General features: G+C 36.6%; 1 protein-coding gene across 3 annotated transcripts in view; it reads left to right on the top strand.

Annotated features, from left to right (window-relative positions):
• Positions 1 to 19,646, top strand: part of DMXL1 (Dmx like 1) — a 78,251-nt gene that overhangs the window by 46,253 nt on the left and 12,352 nt on the right. The window contains exons 26-36 of one of the 3 annotated variants that reach the window (XM_063423609.1): positions 927 to 1,003; positions 1,178 to 1,305; positions 4,080 to 4,328; positions 4,707 to 4,820; positions 10,749 to 10,912; positions 11,880 to 12,019; positions 12,352 to 12,437; positions 14,294 to 14,495; positions 15,737 to 15,854; positions 17,145 to 17,207; positions 19,040 to 19,126. In XM_063423609.1, the coding sequence (XP_063279679.1) occupies positions 927 to 1,003; positions 1,178 to 1,305; positions 4,080 to 4,328; positions 4,707 to 4,820; positions 10,749 to 10,912; positions 11,880 to 12,019; positions 12,352 to 12,437; positions 14,294 to 14,495; positions 15,737 to 15,854; positions 17,145 to 17,207; positions 19,040 to 19,126 (1,428 nt within the window). The remainder of the gene's footprint in view (positions 1 to 926; positions 1,004 to 1,177; positions 1,306 to 4,079; positions 4,329 to 4,706; positions 4,821 to 10,748; positions 10,913 to 11,879; positions 12,020 to 12,351; positions 12,438 to 14,293; positions 14,496 to 15,736; positions 15,855 to 17,144; positions 17,208 to 19,039; positions 19,127 to 19,646) is intronic. The other 2 variants (XM_063423607.1, XM_063423608.1) reach the window with 2 other exon arrangements.

Below are 19,646 nucleotides of genomic sequence, written 5' to 3'. Positions count from 1 at the left end.
TCAGCATATTTGTTTTTATGCCAGTGTGGTCACTACTTCCGTTATGTTAATGACAGATTCTGCATTTCAGTCTTAAACCTAAGTAAAATAAATGTTGAAGTATAAAAACTAATTATCAGCAAAGTTCAGTAAACCTAGACTTTTCTGTGAAATAGTATGTGTTTGTATAGTATTTTAAATTTTTTTTCTGTAAGATTTCTCCCATATTTAACCTTTGACTGGAAATAAAACTTAATCTTTCCTAAAGTTTTGTATGTGTTAGGTCCCAAATTGTGTCTGCTTTTATTAAGGATTTCTAGAGAACGCTAGAAAGATGGCTTAGTTCCTAGTTCACTTTGGTTTAGAGGGAACAAACAAATAAATACAATAAACTGTTTTTGTTTTAATGGAATCTTTTTGATCAACAGATTCTCTAGCTTTTTACCTTAATGTGTTTTGTGATACATTAAGAAAAAAGTATCAGTGGTGCTAAAAGTGCTGATCAGTATGATACTGAGTAAAGTAAGTGTGTGTCCAAGAGCTCCACAAGAATTGGTCAAAAACTAAGCTGCGTTATAGTTTTCATTCTGAAATAAAGTCTTCGTATTCTGAACCAGCAAACTGCCACTGTTTTTGGGTGTAATTACTTGGGACTGTTGTATACAGGCTTAGTATGCTGCTGTTTGATAATTTGAAACATTTCAGATAGAACTGATCTGTGATTATGTGTTGGTGGGGCAAGTGAATATTCCCCCGTGCTTTTCATAGCAAAGTGAATTGATTTGTCCGATAGAAATTCTGAAGCAAAAAATGGCTTTGTAAGTGGCTAAGTACTTACACCTGTCGTGTCCAGTGCTTGTTACACATCTGTATGCAGAGTGAAAGGCTGTGTTACTAACCGCAGGTCACTTTGGGTGTAATAAGCTCTGTAAAAATTTGTCTTACAGATATATGTAATGCATACCTTAGCAGCATCGCTCTCTGCTTGCATCTACCAATGTCTCTGTGATGGCCACAGCTACAGGTAAAGTCTGTGAAAAGTGATTTTTAGAAAACTGTCTCATTGCAGTCATGATAATGGAAATTGCACCAGGAGACAGTGATCACACTTGCCTACATCTAGAAAATGCTATTACTTGAATAGTTGTAAACATAACTTTTTAAAATAAATATAATTTTCCACATCTCTGTTTCACAGCTCATTTCAAGCAAATCAGTTCACTGGGACAGTGTACCAGACGGTCCTGTTAACTCAGCGTCATTCTTTACGAACAGCAAGCTTAGAAGAAACAGTGACTCCCAACACATCACCTGCTCAGTGGCCAGGTATCTAGACTTGATTTGTCCTCTTAAGGACAAATCCACTTAAGTCCACTTCAGGACTGGATCCACTGTAAGAGCATGTGGGTATGACTTTCTAGTAGTATTTGTAGCAGATGTGTTGAGTTCTTTGACTAAAATGTTGTAAATTTTTTTCAGAACTTCTAAGTTAGTGCTTCCGATTATTTACTAAGTCAAGTTGGTTTATATTGCTCCCTTTAACTAAAAAATGTTAGTGCTGGATCTAGAAAAGAGAGAGCAATTAAACAGGAGGTGGGGTAAAGACATGTCCTGTGCTCTACTTGCTCACCCTGGAGCACCAGTATTCTACTTCTGACTCCTAAGAAAGACTGGGAAGGCTAAACATGGACAACTTTTGATCTAACTTGAAACTATTAAAAATGAGACATTTATAATAAATCATGGTTTTCTGTAAAATGAATGTCAGATTTCAGGTAGTACTTAGAGTGTACTGAGATCTATGCTGGTGAAACTACACTAGGGAGCTGCATTAGAGGAAGTATTGTCAATGTAATACATCTAGATATGAGCTTCAGTTTACAGCACTTAGTGTAAGCATAGCCAGGAAATGTGCTTCCTTATTATGAGAATTGTTTCTTAAATCAGAAAATTTCACTTCAAAAATCTCACTCTTCATTTTGATGCTATGCCATTTTTTCTTTTCTGCCAAACATTGTCGCTGAATGTAGAGATTTTATACAGAAAATAGCTTGTTAAATGTTTTTTTTTTTATTTAATTAATCACAGGGTTAAATTTCTGATAAGTGGGGCAAGGAGTTGTTAACAGTTAGGTTCTTATGGATAACATCACCGTGAGCTGACTTCTTCTATTTTTTAATAGATTCACATGCTATATGTGCAAATTGGAGAGTATGACAGAAAGCAGAATTCTTTGGTCACAACTGTGCATTTTCACATGTGTGCACAATGTGTCACAGTTGAAGTCACATCTGAAGCTACATCCTTTTGTGGGAGCATTAAAACATTACAAGATGTTTAGTTGGGTGAAAGAACACTTGCCAGACAAGTTGATGCCCATGATTTTTGATTGATTTTACCATTGTGAAGTAGGAAGATGGAATTTCAACTTACAGGATTATAATGTAGCTATTATAATTGAAAAGGTGTGTCGTAGTTGCTGGAGGAAGTGAATTTTTCTAGGGGGATCTAAGCAAGCCAATTAGTAATCAGCTTTTCTGCTGGCACCTGGATTAGTCACTCGGAGGTTTGGACACGCTTCTGAAGACACAAAGAGTTAAAAGCAGGAGTCTAGGGAGTTCAGCCTCTTTTTAGATCCCAGTTTCAGCAGAGGCCTCTAGTAAAAAATCATCTCAGGCCTCCTTTCCCTGCCCAGCCACAAGGCTGGGTGGGGGAGGAGAAAACACGTGGTCGGGCTCAGGTAAGCCGGAGCCCCGAGGAAGAGAAGAGAGTAGACAGGACTAGAACTGAGCGGCCCCAGCCAAGATAGAGGGGTAGAAAACTGTGGAAGTGCCTTCTGTGTGTGCTCGCCCCCCTCTCCCCCAAATTCCGGGAGAAGGTGCCCAGCCACCTGGGAGTTGCCGAGCCTGGGAGTGCCTGAGCCTGCACCCTGCGGAGAGATAGAAGCTGTTAACTCTTGTGTGGCAGAAAGAAACTTTTCTTAAACATTGATTCTCATGACTAGTGATTTCAGAAAAAAGAGAAGGAAGCGGCCTGGGACCGAGGTGATAAAGCACGATTAGAAGGAACCTGATGAGCAAAGAATGAGAGGAGTAGCCTTCTGGGCTAGACTTTTCTTGCATAATGTCAGCCATGGACTGAACTTGAGTCTCTTTTGAACATAAACTGCATTTTGGGTGGATACAGCTGCCCCTGCTTTTGCTACAGTGACTGGCACTTGAAGAGTGGAGCGAGCAGAGAAGAGAAGGAGAAAGTGAGGTAGTGCCCTCTGCCCTCAGGGGAGACCTGCTCCTAGAACCCCGGCCCCTAAGTAAAAAGAAGAGAGCTCAGCATGCAAGTATCCTTAAAAGAGCCCTGTATGCAGCTTCAGACTATGGACAGCAGTGAGAGCGCTGGACATAGGAAAAAGAGAGTGTCACCCTGGCAGACCTCTCTGGGCGGTGCCATGGGTGACATAGAAACACATAAGGGGTGGACCCCTGTTTTCTGAAGAACAGTCTGTGGTGCGAGAGAGACTCCTCTCTCCCTTGCTGAATTGAAGATTAGTTTGTTTTTGAGTAGTAATTGTTTGATCTAAAACCCAAAGGTTAGTCTGTGAAGAGTGATGTGTAGAGAGGTAAAAACTGAGAGAAGAAATGTTCTAAGTTTTTATTTCTGTCTTCTGTGTGTATTTAAGAGTATTTCTGTCCCTGTTCTTATGTAATGTAATAAAGTTTTGGTAGTTTTTTTTTATTTTCAAGATTTAAGCCTGCTCTGCTCTGTTCCTGATCACATCCCACAGTAGCTGTTAGAGAAAAAACATATATTCATGGGTGCATTAACATCTGGCCAGTGCCAACCCATGACAAGGTGTTATGCATTTCTTTAAATATTAGTCTAAAACAGGAAGCTAAAAAACTAATAAATTGTTAAAAATGAAGAACTTGCCTCTTTCTCCTGAGGTTTTCAACTTAGGTTTCAATGTGTAGAGCTTGGAATTTTTCTATGCTAAAAATTACTAAGTAACATAGGTTGCCAGACAAAATACCCATGATAATCTGGAGTATGTTCACACACACATATGTGCTTTCTGAAAGAGTATGTTTATTTTGTATAAACAGGAATGACGGCTCTAATACGTCTCCTGAATTCTGCTGGCGAGGAAGCCCAGCCAGGCCTCACAGTTCTACTTTGTGAAATCCTAACTGCGGTCTATCTCAGCCTGTTCATCCACGGCCTTGCAACACATTCTAGCAATGAGTTGTACAGAATTATGGCTCATCCCCTTAACAACAAAATGTGGTCTGCTATCTTTGGAGGAGGAGCTCATGTGCCCAGCAGAGGACAGCAACAATTGAAGACAAAAACTGGTCAGTTCTCTTGTTTTGTGTATATTTGTCTTCTGGCATTTTTAAGAAAATTATGTGATGGCTAAAAGTTTAATTACTTTAAGTAGTTTGTGTTCAATAATAATTCAGTATGGTTTTGGATTTGCATAGAAAAACAAGGATCTGAGATTATTGGTGTAGATATTGTGTAGAAGAGAATAGTGAAGCAGAAGTGAATGCTACTGAAACAAGATTTCCAAGTAGCACAGCTGCTTTAATAACGAGGGAGTCAAGTTGATTTTAGAGTTTCCAATACTGTTACAGCCTAGTTTTTTGTGTTTATTTTAAAGCTTTCCAGTTCTTGCCTAACTGGAATATATTCCCATTTTACAAATACAGTATGTTTTTTCTCTTTGACAGGTAGGCACTTCCCAATGCCTAGCCCACATCAGGTAGTAGTGTTCTCCATGGAATGCGTGAGGTTTTCCAAATCATTTACCTCCTTCAGTACTCATAGTCCTACCAAAGCTTCAGGCAAGATACTAGATTTAGTTCTAGGCCTCTACATGCAGTTTGCTATGTGTGGTTTTGTTTTGGTTTTTTTTTTTTTGCATATGCAGAAAGACAGAAAAACTTCTGTTTGCAAGCCATGATAACAAAATTTAAGTAAAATTTTGTAATTAAAGAAGCACATAAATTGGACCTTTTTAAAAAAGAATATTGTCAGCACTGTAGTATTCTTATGGCTCTTCATTTGAAATAAATATTAAATATAAAATTCATTTGACCATGGTTTGAAAAGATCAGAAGTGTTTCATATCTTTTTTGGAGAGCTGCTTGTTGGTTTTTTGGGTTTTTTTAATAATATAAGCATTATTGTGCATGTGGATTTGTAAGTGTTCATTTCAGACACTACAAGTGGAAGGTGTTTTGTTGATATTCTAAGAACCCGTTAGAAAAGCAAACAATCTTCAACTTTTAAATTCAGGTAATGATAAATTATCCTCAGGTCCAGAACAAATTCCTGTAATACTTTTCTTTTTTATATACTTATGTGTTTTTAAATTTAGTTTGACTTTTATAAAACCAACAGCAAAAATACTACAATTAACAAAGTTTTTAAAGGAAGGTTTTGTAAAGACAAATTTACTTAAACTCTGATGACTTTCTAAATCACACCTGAATATATATGTAGAGGGATGAACTGTAACTTTATTTTTTTTAAAAAAAATATTATTGATATTTAGATGTATGTTATATATCAAAATATCTTACCTCACATTTATGCAAAACTGTAAATGTGGTCTGTTTAAATCAGACTTTTAGAAAAATGTTTTCAGAGTAGAACCTTTAACCAAAATTGAGCTCTTAGTCTAGATTTGATTAGCTCCCTCTGTGGTACTGAGTAAACATTTCGCTCTGTTAGTTTAGTAAGATAAATATGTTTGCTGTTACAGAATTGTCAGAAGCCACAACTGGTTTTTGTTGGCAATTCTGCTAACAAGGTGTTGGTAACTGTATACTGAACTGTGTTAATACTACTGCTACCCTGGTTTAAAATACTAAGTATTTTTACAGAGGAGTGTATTCTGAAATGCATACTAAATATAGCTCATCTGCTGCATGTTTTTCTGAAAAGAGGAATGCTGCCTGGCTGATTGCAGGTTTAATCAAAATGTTGCTGGAAGAATCCAGAAGCTCAAACTAAAAATTTAAGGGAAGCAGGAACATTTTTTAATACTAGTTTTTAGGGATAATCACTGAGAAAGGGGCCTAGAAGTGTTGTGGAGTCTCTGGTTTTGGAGTTACTCAAAAGCTTGAACCAACTAGGCCATCAATTAAATCAGCCCTGTTCGGAGCAAGGGGTTGGACTGGGTGTCTTTCAACTTATGTAATTCTAGTATTCAGTAGGTTATTACTTGTTTTTAGTGTGTGTTTATGTAAAGCAAATTTGGAGGGGTGGCATTTCTCTTAAGTCCTTTCTCTGTCACATTGAAAAAAACTGGTGAGGGGAGAAAGGAAAAAAATTGACCTCCAATGAAGCAGAGGGATTAGGATTAAAATCAGGTGTATTTTTGTGCCTGTACTGTTTCTGACACTCAGAAACAAATACTGAGAAGTGACTGGAATGCTTGTTCCACTCAACTATGCCATATTTTTCCATATTATTATTTAGATTTTTTCCTGTATCTTTCCATTTTGTTATGCATAACAGGACTCTCTTTCCTTATGTTTACTTTCCGATTTTTGTGAAATGCTTCCACTCTCAAATGGAGATCAAAAGCTAAAAATTCTGAACACTGATAATTCTAATACAATGAGACTATTCATGTCTTCTTGCCTCCCCTCCAACCCTTTAGTACATATCTGACTGTGGGTGTGGAACTCCAAGTTTGAAACTTATTTTAAGAGATCATAAATGTGTACAGCATTGGTCAATAAAGTTACGTTATTTCCCTTTCTGCTCTTTGCTTTTATTGACTTGAACTTGTAGTAGCTTTGAATATAAAATTTCACCTGAGTAAATACGATCTTTCTCTTAGACTCAAACAGTAAAAACAGGAACTAAAAAACAATACCTCGTAGTCTTACAAATTCCTAACCCTGTTAGGAATTAGTTTTTAATGAAAACCTTGTTTTAGTGCCTCTGTCATATAAAGATCAGACAGAACAAAGCAATTTGAATGCCTTTCAGATCACTGTACTTTTCAGCCATGTTTCTTGTTTGTGCAATTGCAGCAAATGATTTTGGCAAACAGAACTAGCACATGATGTTTTGTTTTCCAAAAGGCAGTTATTGTGTGAAAAAAAACCTTGTTGCTGATTATAGTAGGTTTTTTTTCAGAATCACATTACCATATTTCTCTTGAAAACCACGTTAGAAAACTGTGTTATAATTTAAGTCTATATAGAGATAGTAAGTTCTCTAGCATCCAGAATTTTCTTAAGGAAGAATTTGACCTTTGCTTTAACAGTTAGAAATCCATAGTTTCATTTCATATATTCAGTTATTCCATCTGCAGGAGCAAATGAAGGAAAGTTGAAAGCAATATGTCTTTGAGCTCTTCCTGGGAAGGTGGAAGAGAGGTAATAGGTCTTTTGATTATCATTGGATGTCTTAGAACCTGGAAGAAATTAAAGGATTTTCTTTATCTGAAATTGCCCAATATTCAAGATTTTTAATTTAAAATATATAAGAAATTTGAAAATGTGAAAAATCAGTAATTTGAAAACCCAAATGACAATCAGAGTTTTAAAGACATTTTTAATGTACTTAATTTCTGTTGGAATGTATAAAAAGAAATCAGCATTAGTAGTGTTTTTCAAACCACTTAGGGGATCGTTCTTTCATTTGCATTACATACTTAATTTTTTCCAAGGCTAACCTGCAGTATTCTTAAAAAAGAGTGATCCAACAGAAGGGAATAAAGTACTTTTTTAAGGTAAAGCACTTGCTTTTTGAATTCTGCATAGAAAAACAAACTTGCTCATTTCTGTATCATGCAAAACTTGCTCCTTATTTTATGCTTAGTGAATTTCTATTTTTTAAATAGTTGCTAAAAATTATCTGAAAATTCAAAGTGATGCATGTGCATGCTCCTTAACTGATAAGCTTTAACTAATGAAATGAAAACGCATTGTACTGCAATTACTGTGGTTTTGACTTTCAGTACAGGTAAGTGGATTTCAAATACTATCAGTAACAGGAAAAAAAAAATTATGGTATAGTATAGAAGTGTGACATGTAGTGTCATAGTGTTATGATATTCCAGTTTCAAGATGAAAGATGAGATGTCTTAATCTTTTTTTAGATTTGATATATAAGTTGTTTTGTGGCTGTTGTGGTTTAACCCCAGCCATCAGCCAAGCCCCAGGCAGCCACTCGCTCATTATCCTACTGGCCAGGTAGGAAATGGGAAGGGTAAAAGACAAATCAAGAAAATTTAATAGCAAAAGCTGTGCACACAACCAAAGAGAAACAAGGTATGAATTCACTGGTTCCCACAGGCAGTCATGTGTTCAGCCATCTCCAGGAGAGCAGGGCCCTATTATGGTTTTTTTGCCATATTATATGCAGTAGTTACTTGGGAAGATAAACATCATCCTTCCAAATGGCCTCCACCTTCCTCCTTCTTCTCCCACTTCACATACTGAGCATGCTGTCACAGGGTCTGGAACATCCCTTTGGTCAGGTGGGGTCACCTGTCCCAGCTGTGTCTCCTCCCAGCCTCTCATGCACTCCCAGCTTCCTCACCAGTGTGGAAGTACAAACAGCAGAAAAGGCCTTGGCTCTGTGTAAGCCCAGCTCAGCAATAACAAAAACATCTCTGTGTTATCAACCCTGTGCTCAGCACAAATCCAAAACACAGCCCCACAATAGCCACTTGTGAAGAAAATTAACTCTACCCCAGCCACAATCAGCACAGTAGTTCAGCTGCTTGTTATGATAATGTTTGTCTTCATACATGATCAAAAATCTTTCTGAAGCCTGGAATAACGTGTTTATTCCTGGTCCATAAATGACCAGAAATTATGAGTAAATTCCATTGACTAGTGTGAGTGCAGAGAATTTGTCCATTAGAAGGAAACAAACAAAAAATGGTGAAGTATGAAAAACCTGGAAGTTTTTTTTAAAACCATGTATTGAAATCTTACGTGGCTCAGAGTTACACATTGTCCAGTTGGCTCAGTTTGTGTTATGAGCAAATAAGTCTTATATGTGGAAATAAGTGTTTGTAAATTACCACTGTTTTTCTTTTGTTCAGAGTGTTAGACCTTCTGTTTTCCAGTGACTGGAGTATCCGTAAGAGTTTTGAAGGACATAGGCTTTCAGGCACCTGTCAAGACTCAGAGAGTCTCCTGTGGATGAAACATTAAAAAAATAAGGGTATAGGAAGTAAACTTCATGGTAGTTTACTCCAGGAACAGATAGGTGTGCTGGCTCTTCTTTTACCATCCTCAGCATAACTAACATGAGAAGGTATTTTACATGCTTCAGTGATCATTGGTTTTGTGGACCCTTGGTAGCAGAAGGGAATAGGAAAGTTAAAACAGTAAAGAACCCATTTGCATTTGTGATGTTCATGTTAGTTCATCTTTGCAACTGGTCTGGGTGAACATGTTGATGTTTGAACTTAGTGATAGGGATACCTGTCTCTTCGGGTGAGCTCCTTAAGCCTATAGAATTGCTTTCTTGGCTCCTACTTCCTGCTGCTTTTAGATGATAAGGTAACCCATACACCCCTCTGCTTAAAAAAACTGACACAGCTAAATTTGTTTTTGAAGTTTTCTGGACTCCAAAACTAAGTTCAAGAAATCAAGTTCCTTTTTATGTTCATATTTAAGCTTTCTTTGTTTTACCTAAGTCATGAACTTACTCCTCTGTTTCACTGCAGAAACTGATCTCTGTACATTACATGCATCTATTTGAAAACAGAATTAAAAAATCTAAAAAAAAACCCAACCAAACACAACCTCCACCATTTACAGTCCAGTAGGAAATTGATTCAGGTCCATTTTCTCTGTAATGACAGATGGCCAACAAATCTCCATATATAATTTCTTTTCTCCCTTGTCGCTTTCACTTCTGATATGTGCTGGACAATTGGTGTCAATTGGTGACAAGTGACCCCTCTAGTAATAGAAAGGCTGTATTGGAATGTGATTCCTAACAAGATCCAGAATTATTTCAGGGTATCAGGTGATGCAGATGTGTTAAGACATTGCTGAGAGCTTGAATGAGCTATTTTCTTCAGTACTGTAATAATCAAGAATGGAAGTAAACCACGGACACTTTTTAGTTTGAAAAAAATCAATGTTGGGGTAAACAAGGGGACCTCTCTACTCCTAGGATTTAGGGTGTTACTGCAAATAATTAATCCATCCCTGTTTAATAAGCTGTGTATTAGATTAAGTTAGTTAGAATGTGATCTTTCGTATTTGCTGGAGAAATGTATTGCAGGGCATGAGGATTCAGCAGAATTGTACTATTTAGAAAAAAAATACAGATCTCCACTAGAGGGAGACATAGAGTTAAAAGTTGGAGTAGGCGTGGCAGCCTTGCGTGTTTGCAATATATATTCTGAAAAACAAGTCTCCTGGCTTGTCTTAAAAGCAAGCATAATCAGTATTCAGCAGTTCTCATTAAAGTAATTTAGTTTTGCAAGATCATTGCTTGAGTAATATTTTTCACCTTTGTAAGAAGAGATCTTCTTATGCACTTATGGGTGTATTACTTGTGCAGGGAGTTTTTACATTCTGGAGTTCTAGTTATATATTAGTTTTACATATTTGAGGATTGACAATTGTCTATGTTTAGTTGTTACAGAAATGCTGTCATATAATTCCGAGAACTTGTAATGATGAAAATCGTTACTTTACATTATGAATTCTGTTACTAAAAGCAGTAGGGAGGTAGAGCAGAAGATTTAAAGCAAAATACTTTATTTTCTTCTCGCATAGATGATGGAGAGAAACAGCAAAAGCATTATCAGCTGTCATCAAAGACCTCCCCGAAAGAGAATTCTCAGTTGCCTGCACTGCCATTGGTAGACCAACAGCCGTCATCTTACAAAGAAAGGTTTATTCCTCCTGAGCTTAGCATCTGGGATTATTTCATTGCAAAGGTAATTTTTTGCTGTTTTGACAATTAAGTGTCTTCTGTCATTTCTGGCTTGATCGTGACTTTCTTCTTAGTCGTTATTCTGGGTACTGATGTGATAGAATCTACTTGTTTTTATTGCTCAAGTTTAACTTTTTCTAAAATGCAGGCTATAAATATTTTTGAAACAGCTTTCTTGAAAACTGTTATTCAATTAATTTCTTTTCAGATAATAATATGAACAAATTGTGTTGATTTTTGTAATTACAGAGTACAAATGTGTAGATAATTACTGGTCAGCTGTTTAGGGGAACAAGGAAATGTGAGAAGCATTTATTCAACTGGGTGAAATGCATGTGCATACCCACTGGAAACAAATTATGTTGTCTTGCTAAGTCCATTGTGGCATAACTTTCTTTGTAGAAAGTTACATACTTCTGTGGAGTTCTATGCACGTTTCTATATCAAGTGTTACCTATATAAGCCAGATAAATTAGGAAAGTGTATTTTAGGAGCAACGACAAAAAAGAAAATGCAAACACTTAATAGCACAGTGAGGCAATGATAGTGGAATGATGATTGAAATATTGAGTACTGTAGGGAGAGGATAGGATTTCTCTGACCTCTTGGAAGAGCTGAAGAGAATACACCCTGGTGGTTTTGGCTTCTCTCTGACAAGCTCATGTGTCCCACCACATCTGATTTGGTATATCTGGCATGAAAGTAAAATAAGAATTGGAAAACAGTTAGCATATTTTCAGCATTAGAATTTTCAGTATTGTAAAAAAGAGTTAAGGTGTTAAAATATGTAGTGCTTATGGACAATTACCCTTTTCATGAGGTACAAACTCCAAATGTTACTAAGCTGAGTAAGAAGATATGTCTGCTTTTAATAAAACACATTAAGCATTATACAGATTCAATTTTTAAAGGGTAATTTAGAATGAGGTGTTGGCTGGAAGATATTTACAGGATTTTGTTGAAATTTTTAGCCATTTCTTCCATCGCAAAGTAGAATGGAATATGATTCAGAAGAGAGTCAGGAAAGTGATGAAGATGATGAAGATAATGATGGAGATATGTTTGCATCAAATTCACATAACCAAGAGCATTCTAATTCAAATTCTTACAGGTAAATAACTCTTTAGAATGCAAGATATTTTGCCATGTCTAGACTTGCATTTCTAGTTTTTTATTTTTGAGATAATATACCAGTTACTTGGTATTTCAGTGTATTATCTAGACTCAGTAGTTATTTTTTCCCAATAATTATTTTATTCATTTTATTAGTATCTGATAAGGTAGTTTTTTTAATTCAATGTACCTATAATATTTTAAAGTATGGTTTGTAGTTGTCAGTAGTTTATAATGAAGATTTGAAGGTCTAAATTTAAAACCTAATATTGAATAAGTGAGAAAATAATTTTCCTATTAGTAAATGACTTACTAGTGCTTTCTTGTTAGTTGGTCACTGATGAGATTGGCAATGGTTCAGCTGGTACTTCACAATTTGAAGATTTTCTACCCTTTGGCTGGACATGATCTTTCAGGTAATAAGCAGCAGAGTTGTGTCTTCATACCTAATTAGTATATTTAAAATCAGTAATGTTTTGAATAGTATACATGTGTTCTAGCTTTTAGTTCAAAGTTTGTAGTTTTTCAGTAATATGGGAATAAATGTTCTGACACTGTTTATCATAGAGAGGTGTATTGATGAAATGACATAGTGGGTGGCTAAGATGGATGGGTGAGAAACAATGCTCAGGTCTCTCCATACTTATGTTTTCTTTGCTTCTTAGTCACATAAGAGTGTTTGCAATGTTTATTTCCTAGTGCAAACACTATAATTTTGTTGTAATTGAAGTAACATAATTCCTATTTCTTGTTCCATAGAATCATAGAATGGTTTGATTTTGGAAGGGATTTTTAAAGATCATCTAGGACCAACCTTGCCCACCACATTGTGGACAGGGACATCTTTTACTAGATGGTGTTGCTCAAAGCCTCACCTGACATGACCTCCCACATCTGGGGCATTCACAACCTCTCTGGCAACTGGTTCCAGCATCTCACTGTCCTCGTCATAAATATGTCCTCATTTTATCTGATTGAATTGTACTTGCTTGGTGTGAAACCATTAGTCCTTGCCCTATCACTGCAGGCCTTGGTAAAAAGTCTCTTTGTGTCTTTCCTGTAAATCTGCTTTAAATATTGAAAGACTGCTATATTATGTCCCTTGAGCCTTCTCCAGTCTAGTCTGAACAACCCCAACACTCTCAGGCTGTCTTCACAGGAGAGGTGTTTCAGCCCTCTGACCCATTTTTGTGGCCCTTCTTTGGATCCCCTCCACAGATCCCTGTCATTCTTGTAGTGGGGGCCCCATACATGGATATGGTGTCCCAGGTAGAGTGTCACTAGAGCAAATTAGAGGGGTCAAACTCCCTCCCTCACCCTTCTGGCTGCTCCTCTTTTGATGCAGTCCAGTATGCAGTGGGCTTTCTGGGCTGTGAGCCAGCCCAATATTTCATCCACTGGTGCCCTGAGTCCTTCTCTGCAGGGCTGCTCTCAGTCTGTTCATCGCTCAGTTTTGGTACTGGTGACAGCCCTGACACAGGTGGACTTGTCCTTACAGAGGCTTGTGAGAGTCACGTTGGCCCACTCCTCAGGCCTGCCAGGGTCCCTGTGGGTGGCATCCCTTCCTCCAGGAAATCAGCTGCACCTCACACCCTGGTGTTCTCTGCCAGCTGCCGGTGGCTGCCCTCACTACCCCTACGTGCGTCATTATCGGAGAGAAGGAGCAGCACCAATTCCAACATGCATCCCTGAGGGATGACACTTGTTACTGATCTCCATTTGGATGTTGAACCATTGAATGTAACTCTTTGGGTGATGTCATTCAACCGGTTCCTTAGCTGTCAAATAGGCCATCCTTTTTGCTCCAGTTGAAAGGCAAAGATGGTGTATGGGATACTGTCAGAGGCCTTACAGAAGTTAAAAGTAGAGGACATCAGTTGCTCTTGCCTTGCCTTCCGGTGCAGCTAGTTCACAATAGAATGCCACTAATAGATTAGTTGGACACAATTTGCCCCTTATGAAGGTGTCCCAGCTTTCTCTTATCACCTGCCTGTCATCCATATATCTTGACAGCTTCCAGGAGGATCTGTTTCATAATAATCTGCTCCGTGATATAATTTCTCCAGTATTGGAGAAGTCTGTTCCTTTTTTTAGCAATAATAGGCCTAAGCAGTTCATCTTTTTATACTTGCAAATGTCAGCTTGAGGTTTCAACAAAGCTTACTTGCGGAGATACTTGAAATGAACTTCAGCCTTTGTCTGCTGAAATTATCTTTGTCAAGGTTATAATGGAAAGGAGAGGGACTTTATTATTATTTACTTGTCTTTCTAGAGCTTCCAGTTAGCTCCCCAATATGCCATGCAGTTTTGAAAACTTTACAGCGCTGGGAACAAGTTCTTCTCCGACGTCTTGAGCTGTATGGGGGTCCACCTCAACATTATATTTCAGTTCATGCTTCTGAAGATGCCCTTGCTGCTGGTCCTGCATTGCTTCGCCACAAAACTTTACTCGAGCCTACAAACACTCCTTTCAGGTGAGTCTAATTTCTGTTAACACTGACTGTAATATCTTAGATATAAATCATTAGGTTGTTAGTGCATGTGATAGATTGCATCTTCAATAATAATATGTGAAATAAATGATACATGTCAGATTTCATGCATCTCTGATCCAAAGCAAGGGCAAAAAACGTACCACAGTTTGTAATTTTTTGAAATTCCTTTACTTAAGATTTTTGTACTTACGTGGATTTTGAGTGTCTCTGGGAAAAGTATGCTTGACAATAAAATAAAGAATAAAACATTTGCCTTGAGGGATAATTATGCATTAGTGACAGTGAATTAAATATTTGCCCCAGCTTTAGAGGTAAGAAAATGCCCTCACAGACTTATCAGTATTGTTACCTAAAATCAGAGAAAAAATACCTATTATTTATAATATTTGCATAGTTGGGACTTAATGTAATTGCATGTTCAGCCAGAAAAGTGTGCTCAGTCTCCTAAAGTGTAGTTTTTAGATTTCTACCTTTTTAATCTTACTGTCACTTGTAGATTTCAGAATACAGACAGTCTTGCCTTTTGTTGTAAAATACTTCATCATGATCACACTTTCAGTAACTTGAGTTGATTAAAAGGGACCAGCTTAACATGTATCTGCTGTCTGACATTGTTTCTAAATTATGATTTAAAGCAGTTCAGAGTTTGATGGATTTTGGCTTATCATAAGCAGCTATATATAGCAGCTATATTAGTACTTACAATTTTTGCTTGAGTGTTTTAGGGATATGAATAATCATTTGAATTCTGATCTGATTCTACAATCCTTCCAATTTTGTTACTGAAAAATCGTGGATGTTTCAGAGAAGTTACACAGCTGATGATATGTTCCTAGCAGGAAATGTTAGTCATTCATTGTCCATGTGAAAGGATCACTCTTTAGGACTAAACAGAAATGATTTCTATTGTAAGGAATCAGATGGAGTAATAAATGATCTGTATGCTGCTCTTACCATTGTGTAATCTCTTAAAGAGATTTTCTCACTTGTCCCAAAATAGAAGGAGAAGGTGCTACATATTATGTTCCTTTTGTGCCTCCTCCCATGGTTTTTCAGGAAGAGGGTATTAAAGTGCTTCCCCATACATCTTGTATATTGTCTATAGCTCTGTAGTTTTGCTTCAGCATTTCTTCTGACTATAGTTTGATTAGAATATAAAACACTGCACTCTTGTATAAGTATGAACATGATATAAATATTTATTCAACTTTGTTCTGTAGATCCAGCAGTCATGTTGCGCTGTCTGTGAAGAGGCTCTGGCAATACTTGGTCAAACAGGAAGAAGTCCAGGAAACTTTTATCAGAAATATTTTTGCAAAGAAGCGATGCCTAAATGAGGTTGGTATTGTATATAAAATGCAGAAAATATTGCAGGTCAGTCTGTCAACTTTTATATAAGTTATTTGGCTGGCGTGTTTACTTCTGGTGTATGAAGGGTTAATGTACTTGTCAATGACTCAAAATCTACAGTATTTCATACAAAAAATACTTGTGCATTGTTTCATGGAATACAAAAGTAATCAGGCTTTGACTGTAAAATAACAACTAGCACAATGTTGCTACATTCAGGCTCTTCTTTAAGATCAGTATAAAAGTTGCCTCACAAGAATGACAAAAATGGACCATTTCAAAGATTAAAACCAGTAATTCAATGAGCCAAAGTACTGGAAGTTTTAGTGTGTCCCTACCATAGTCATCTTGAATTTTATCTACTGCTTCCATAACAGTCACGTTATGATTCAATTTTAGTAAGAAAAATGCTCATACAGCAATTACTATTTCTGTCCCTGATGATTTGTCCCAGTGTCTGTTTGGATTCCAGTTCCAGATGCAGTTACATGTTTTTAAATTTTGGTTCTGTAATGAGCTTTTGGATGTTTTTCTCTCCCTTTCCTTTTTTTTTCTTACTTACCCCTGCACCTGATTTTGAAAGAATTGCAGGTATAACAGAAAAACTGTAGCATAGCAGAGATGGAGAAGAAAGAAGCAGATGTGAACAAATTAAATATGCAGGAGAAATATTCATGAGAATATTCATGGCTAGTGAAGCTGTGGCAGTGGAGAGTTCCACATGACCTAACCACTGTCCTGTCACAACTAGAGTATTAGCTTGTTTGGGTAATGTTGGCTAATTGTGTTCACTACAGAGTGCAGTTAAAAGGAAAAATGTTCCTTTTTGCTGTTTAAAGTGCTTCTGACCATATCTTCCATTAACACAGCCATCCCTTTATGCTGTATGGACATGTACTTTGGAAAATTTTAGATGTGCTTTATATGTTTCAAGGTAGGCTCACAGCCTTACACAGCATAGTTGACTTTATTTTCTGTCTTGCTGCTGATAAAACATCAGTGTAGAGTGCTTATTTTTCAAGAAATTTGACTTTTGGGATGGGCAGGGTGCTGTTACAGTGCAGAGAAAATAAATCAGTAAGTAAACTGAAAGCAGAGTTTCGAGTTTGTCAGTTATTCTTATTATATAAAATATGTGCATGTGTGTGCAAACATGTTGGTGTGTTTCAGTTGTCCTGTGTTGGGGTAAACAAAAAGGTATTGAGGATTTCCTTGATACCATGCATGTTATGTATTATCTTTATGCTTTGTGCTGTTATGTTTCTTTCCTTGGTGAAGTCATTAGAGGAGCACAATGAAACCATGAAAGATTCTGTGGTGGAGGAGCCTGTGATCAATAAGGTACACAGTAATAATCCTCAATTTTATTAGACCTAACATTGTTATGAATTTTTTTTTCTAAATGGTGGTGATCTCACTTTAAAAAAAGTCTTTGCTCACATAGCTAACAAACTTTAAAAATGCAAGGGATTGAGTTAAACTGTTACAGAGTTTGTCTGAAACTTAATTATCTTAGCTGCATTAAGCAACCTGCTACAAACAATATCTATTACCAAATTCTGTAGCTTAGCAAAGTGAAGAGCTGAAGCTGAGATTTGCCCAAGTGACAAGAATTCAGTAGTATACAGAGTACATACAGAACCTTTGATCAGTATGGGCTGGCTACAATAGTTGCTTGTAAGTGAAGGTGAGGAACTGCACTTTGAACAGTTTGTTAGCATGATAGGAGTTTGCTACTGAAAGCTTTCTCTGAGCTGTCTTTTAAAGATGGTGACAAATCAACCCATATAACAGAATTTTAGTAACTGTCTTGAAAGACATACTAAAAAGGTAGAGTACTATGCCTAGAAACTCAAATGAATACCATATTCTTTCCTTTTACAAAATGAGTATGAAGACAGAAATGTGAACACTCTGTGGCTTGGGCTACATTGTTAGTATTAATTATGTGATAATGCAATATTAGCAAGTAGGTAATTGGAACTGGATGAAGAAAAAAATAATTGTAATTTTCTGCAGGTTTGTTCATCACAAGATACAAATCATGGGTTTTTATGTGTTTGCTACTCCAGTTTTTCCAGTACTGTAAACATAAAATCAATGAAATATCAATTTTGTTTTGAGTTTAAAAAAGATATTCTACTTCTTGATTTGTAACAACTTTTTTTTAGACTTTGTAAAAGACCATTTGCAGTTCATTGACAGAAAAATCATACTGTTTTTCAAGTAAAATGTTATTGTTTAAATATTTTAAATCATAGAAAATTAAAACTTGAAGATGAGAATCTTGAAATAGTTCTAAAATAATTCTTTGGAGGTTTTTTTTTTAATTAAATATTACATTTGTAATTCAGGTTTGAATTCATAGGTCACAATTAATTTGGCAGTGCTGTTGTTTTTACTGTAAATTTATTTTGTATCTGCCACAGTCTGGGTCTGTAACCTATCAATTTAATTGTTTTAGTGCTGAGTTCTTTTATTTTGAAAAGGACTGCTACAGTGCTGATAAAGTTTAGAGTTTTGTTGTATGCTGGCATGTACCTGAATGCATTTCTGAAATACAAAATTATAGACAATGTTCAAATTAGATCAATTGAAAAAAGAAAAAAGAATAGGTGATAGCAAAAGGTTTGTGGTTCTGGCATGTACAGGATTCTGAAATTACTTTATTGTAATAATTGTGATTAGATGCACTGACAAAGTTCAAATTCATTTTCCTGTTCAGGAGCTTGCCTGCACCTTCTTTTGGACCATCTCATCAGTTTCAGTGGCAAAACATGTTTGCTAAGACCAATCATAGACTTAGCAAACTTTTTTGCTAAATCTAACATTCAAATACCAACATTCAAAATTTCTATCAACAGTGTGTTGCATGTAGCCTTGCTGGTTTTCAGCACCCCTGAAAAAATTGAGAATGAACACACTACTGTGGCTTGTGTGACGAATTACACTTTCTTTGTTGCTGTGGTAATCTTAGCATGGCAGTGGGAAGCCGTATTATTACACTAAACAGGTTTAGCATAATTATTACGGACTATGTTTGTTGAGTTTTCTTTGAACTAAAATTAAGGAAAAAAATTCACACATAACATTGTTTGGTCTCTGTACTTTCAGTAAAAGGTGGTATTGCACAGAAGTTTGCATTTAACTGTGCTTTGTTTTTTTAAATACAGATAGAAACAGATTTGGGATACCTTGGTGGCAAGGCGAGAATAATCCATAAAGAGTCGGACATCATTACTGCTTTTGCAGTCAATAAGGTGAGTATAAAGGAGGTAGAATAATCTAATTGCTGTGTTTTCCACCTGATACACAGGCACATTCTGACTGGGTGAGATAGGCTTTGCCAGCCATCCTGGTATTTTTTAGCAGCTGCAACTTTTAGTGGTCCCTTCTCTAAAGCACTTCAAAATTATCTTCTCATAAACAGTGCTACTACAAATTGCCTTCCTTTTTCTATTGTGCAGTGGATTGATTGAAGGGAGAGGTGGGCTCTGCATTTTTAGACTTGTGTGTATGAGTATTGTCCTTTTCTGCCAAACAGGAAGCCACCTTTTCTTCTCTGTTCAGTCATGTAACCCTTCAGAATTGAAGGAGGGGAGCCTGGTTACAAGCCTTGTAATATAGTTACCTGTTGCTTATCCTCTGAGAAAAGCAAGGAGATACTTGAGCTGCTTGAGAGGTGCAAGATGCAAATAGTGTGTGATACTATCCCAGATGCAAATAAGTTTTAAAAGGGAAATGTCAAGTATAAATGTGCATAGATTTGTACATGTAAAT

This window comes from Prinia subflava, chromosome Z (genome assembly GCF_021018805.1).
Source record: "Prinia subflava isolate CZ2003 ecotype Zambia chromosome Z, Cam_Psub_1.2, whole genome shotgun sequence".
NCBI lineage: Eukaryota > Metazoa > Chordata > Aves > Passeriformes > Cisticolidae > Prinia > Prinia subflava.
This window is presented reverse-complemented; position numbering and strand designations above follow the sequence as displayed.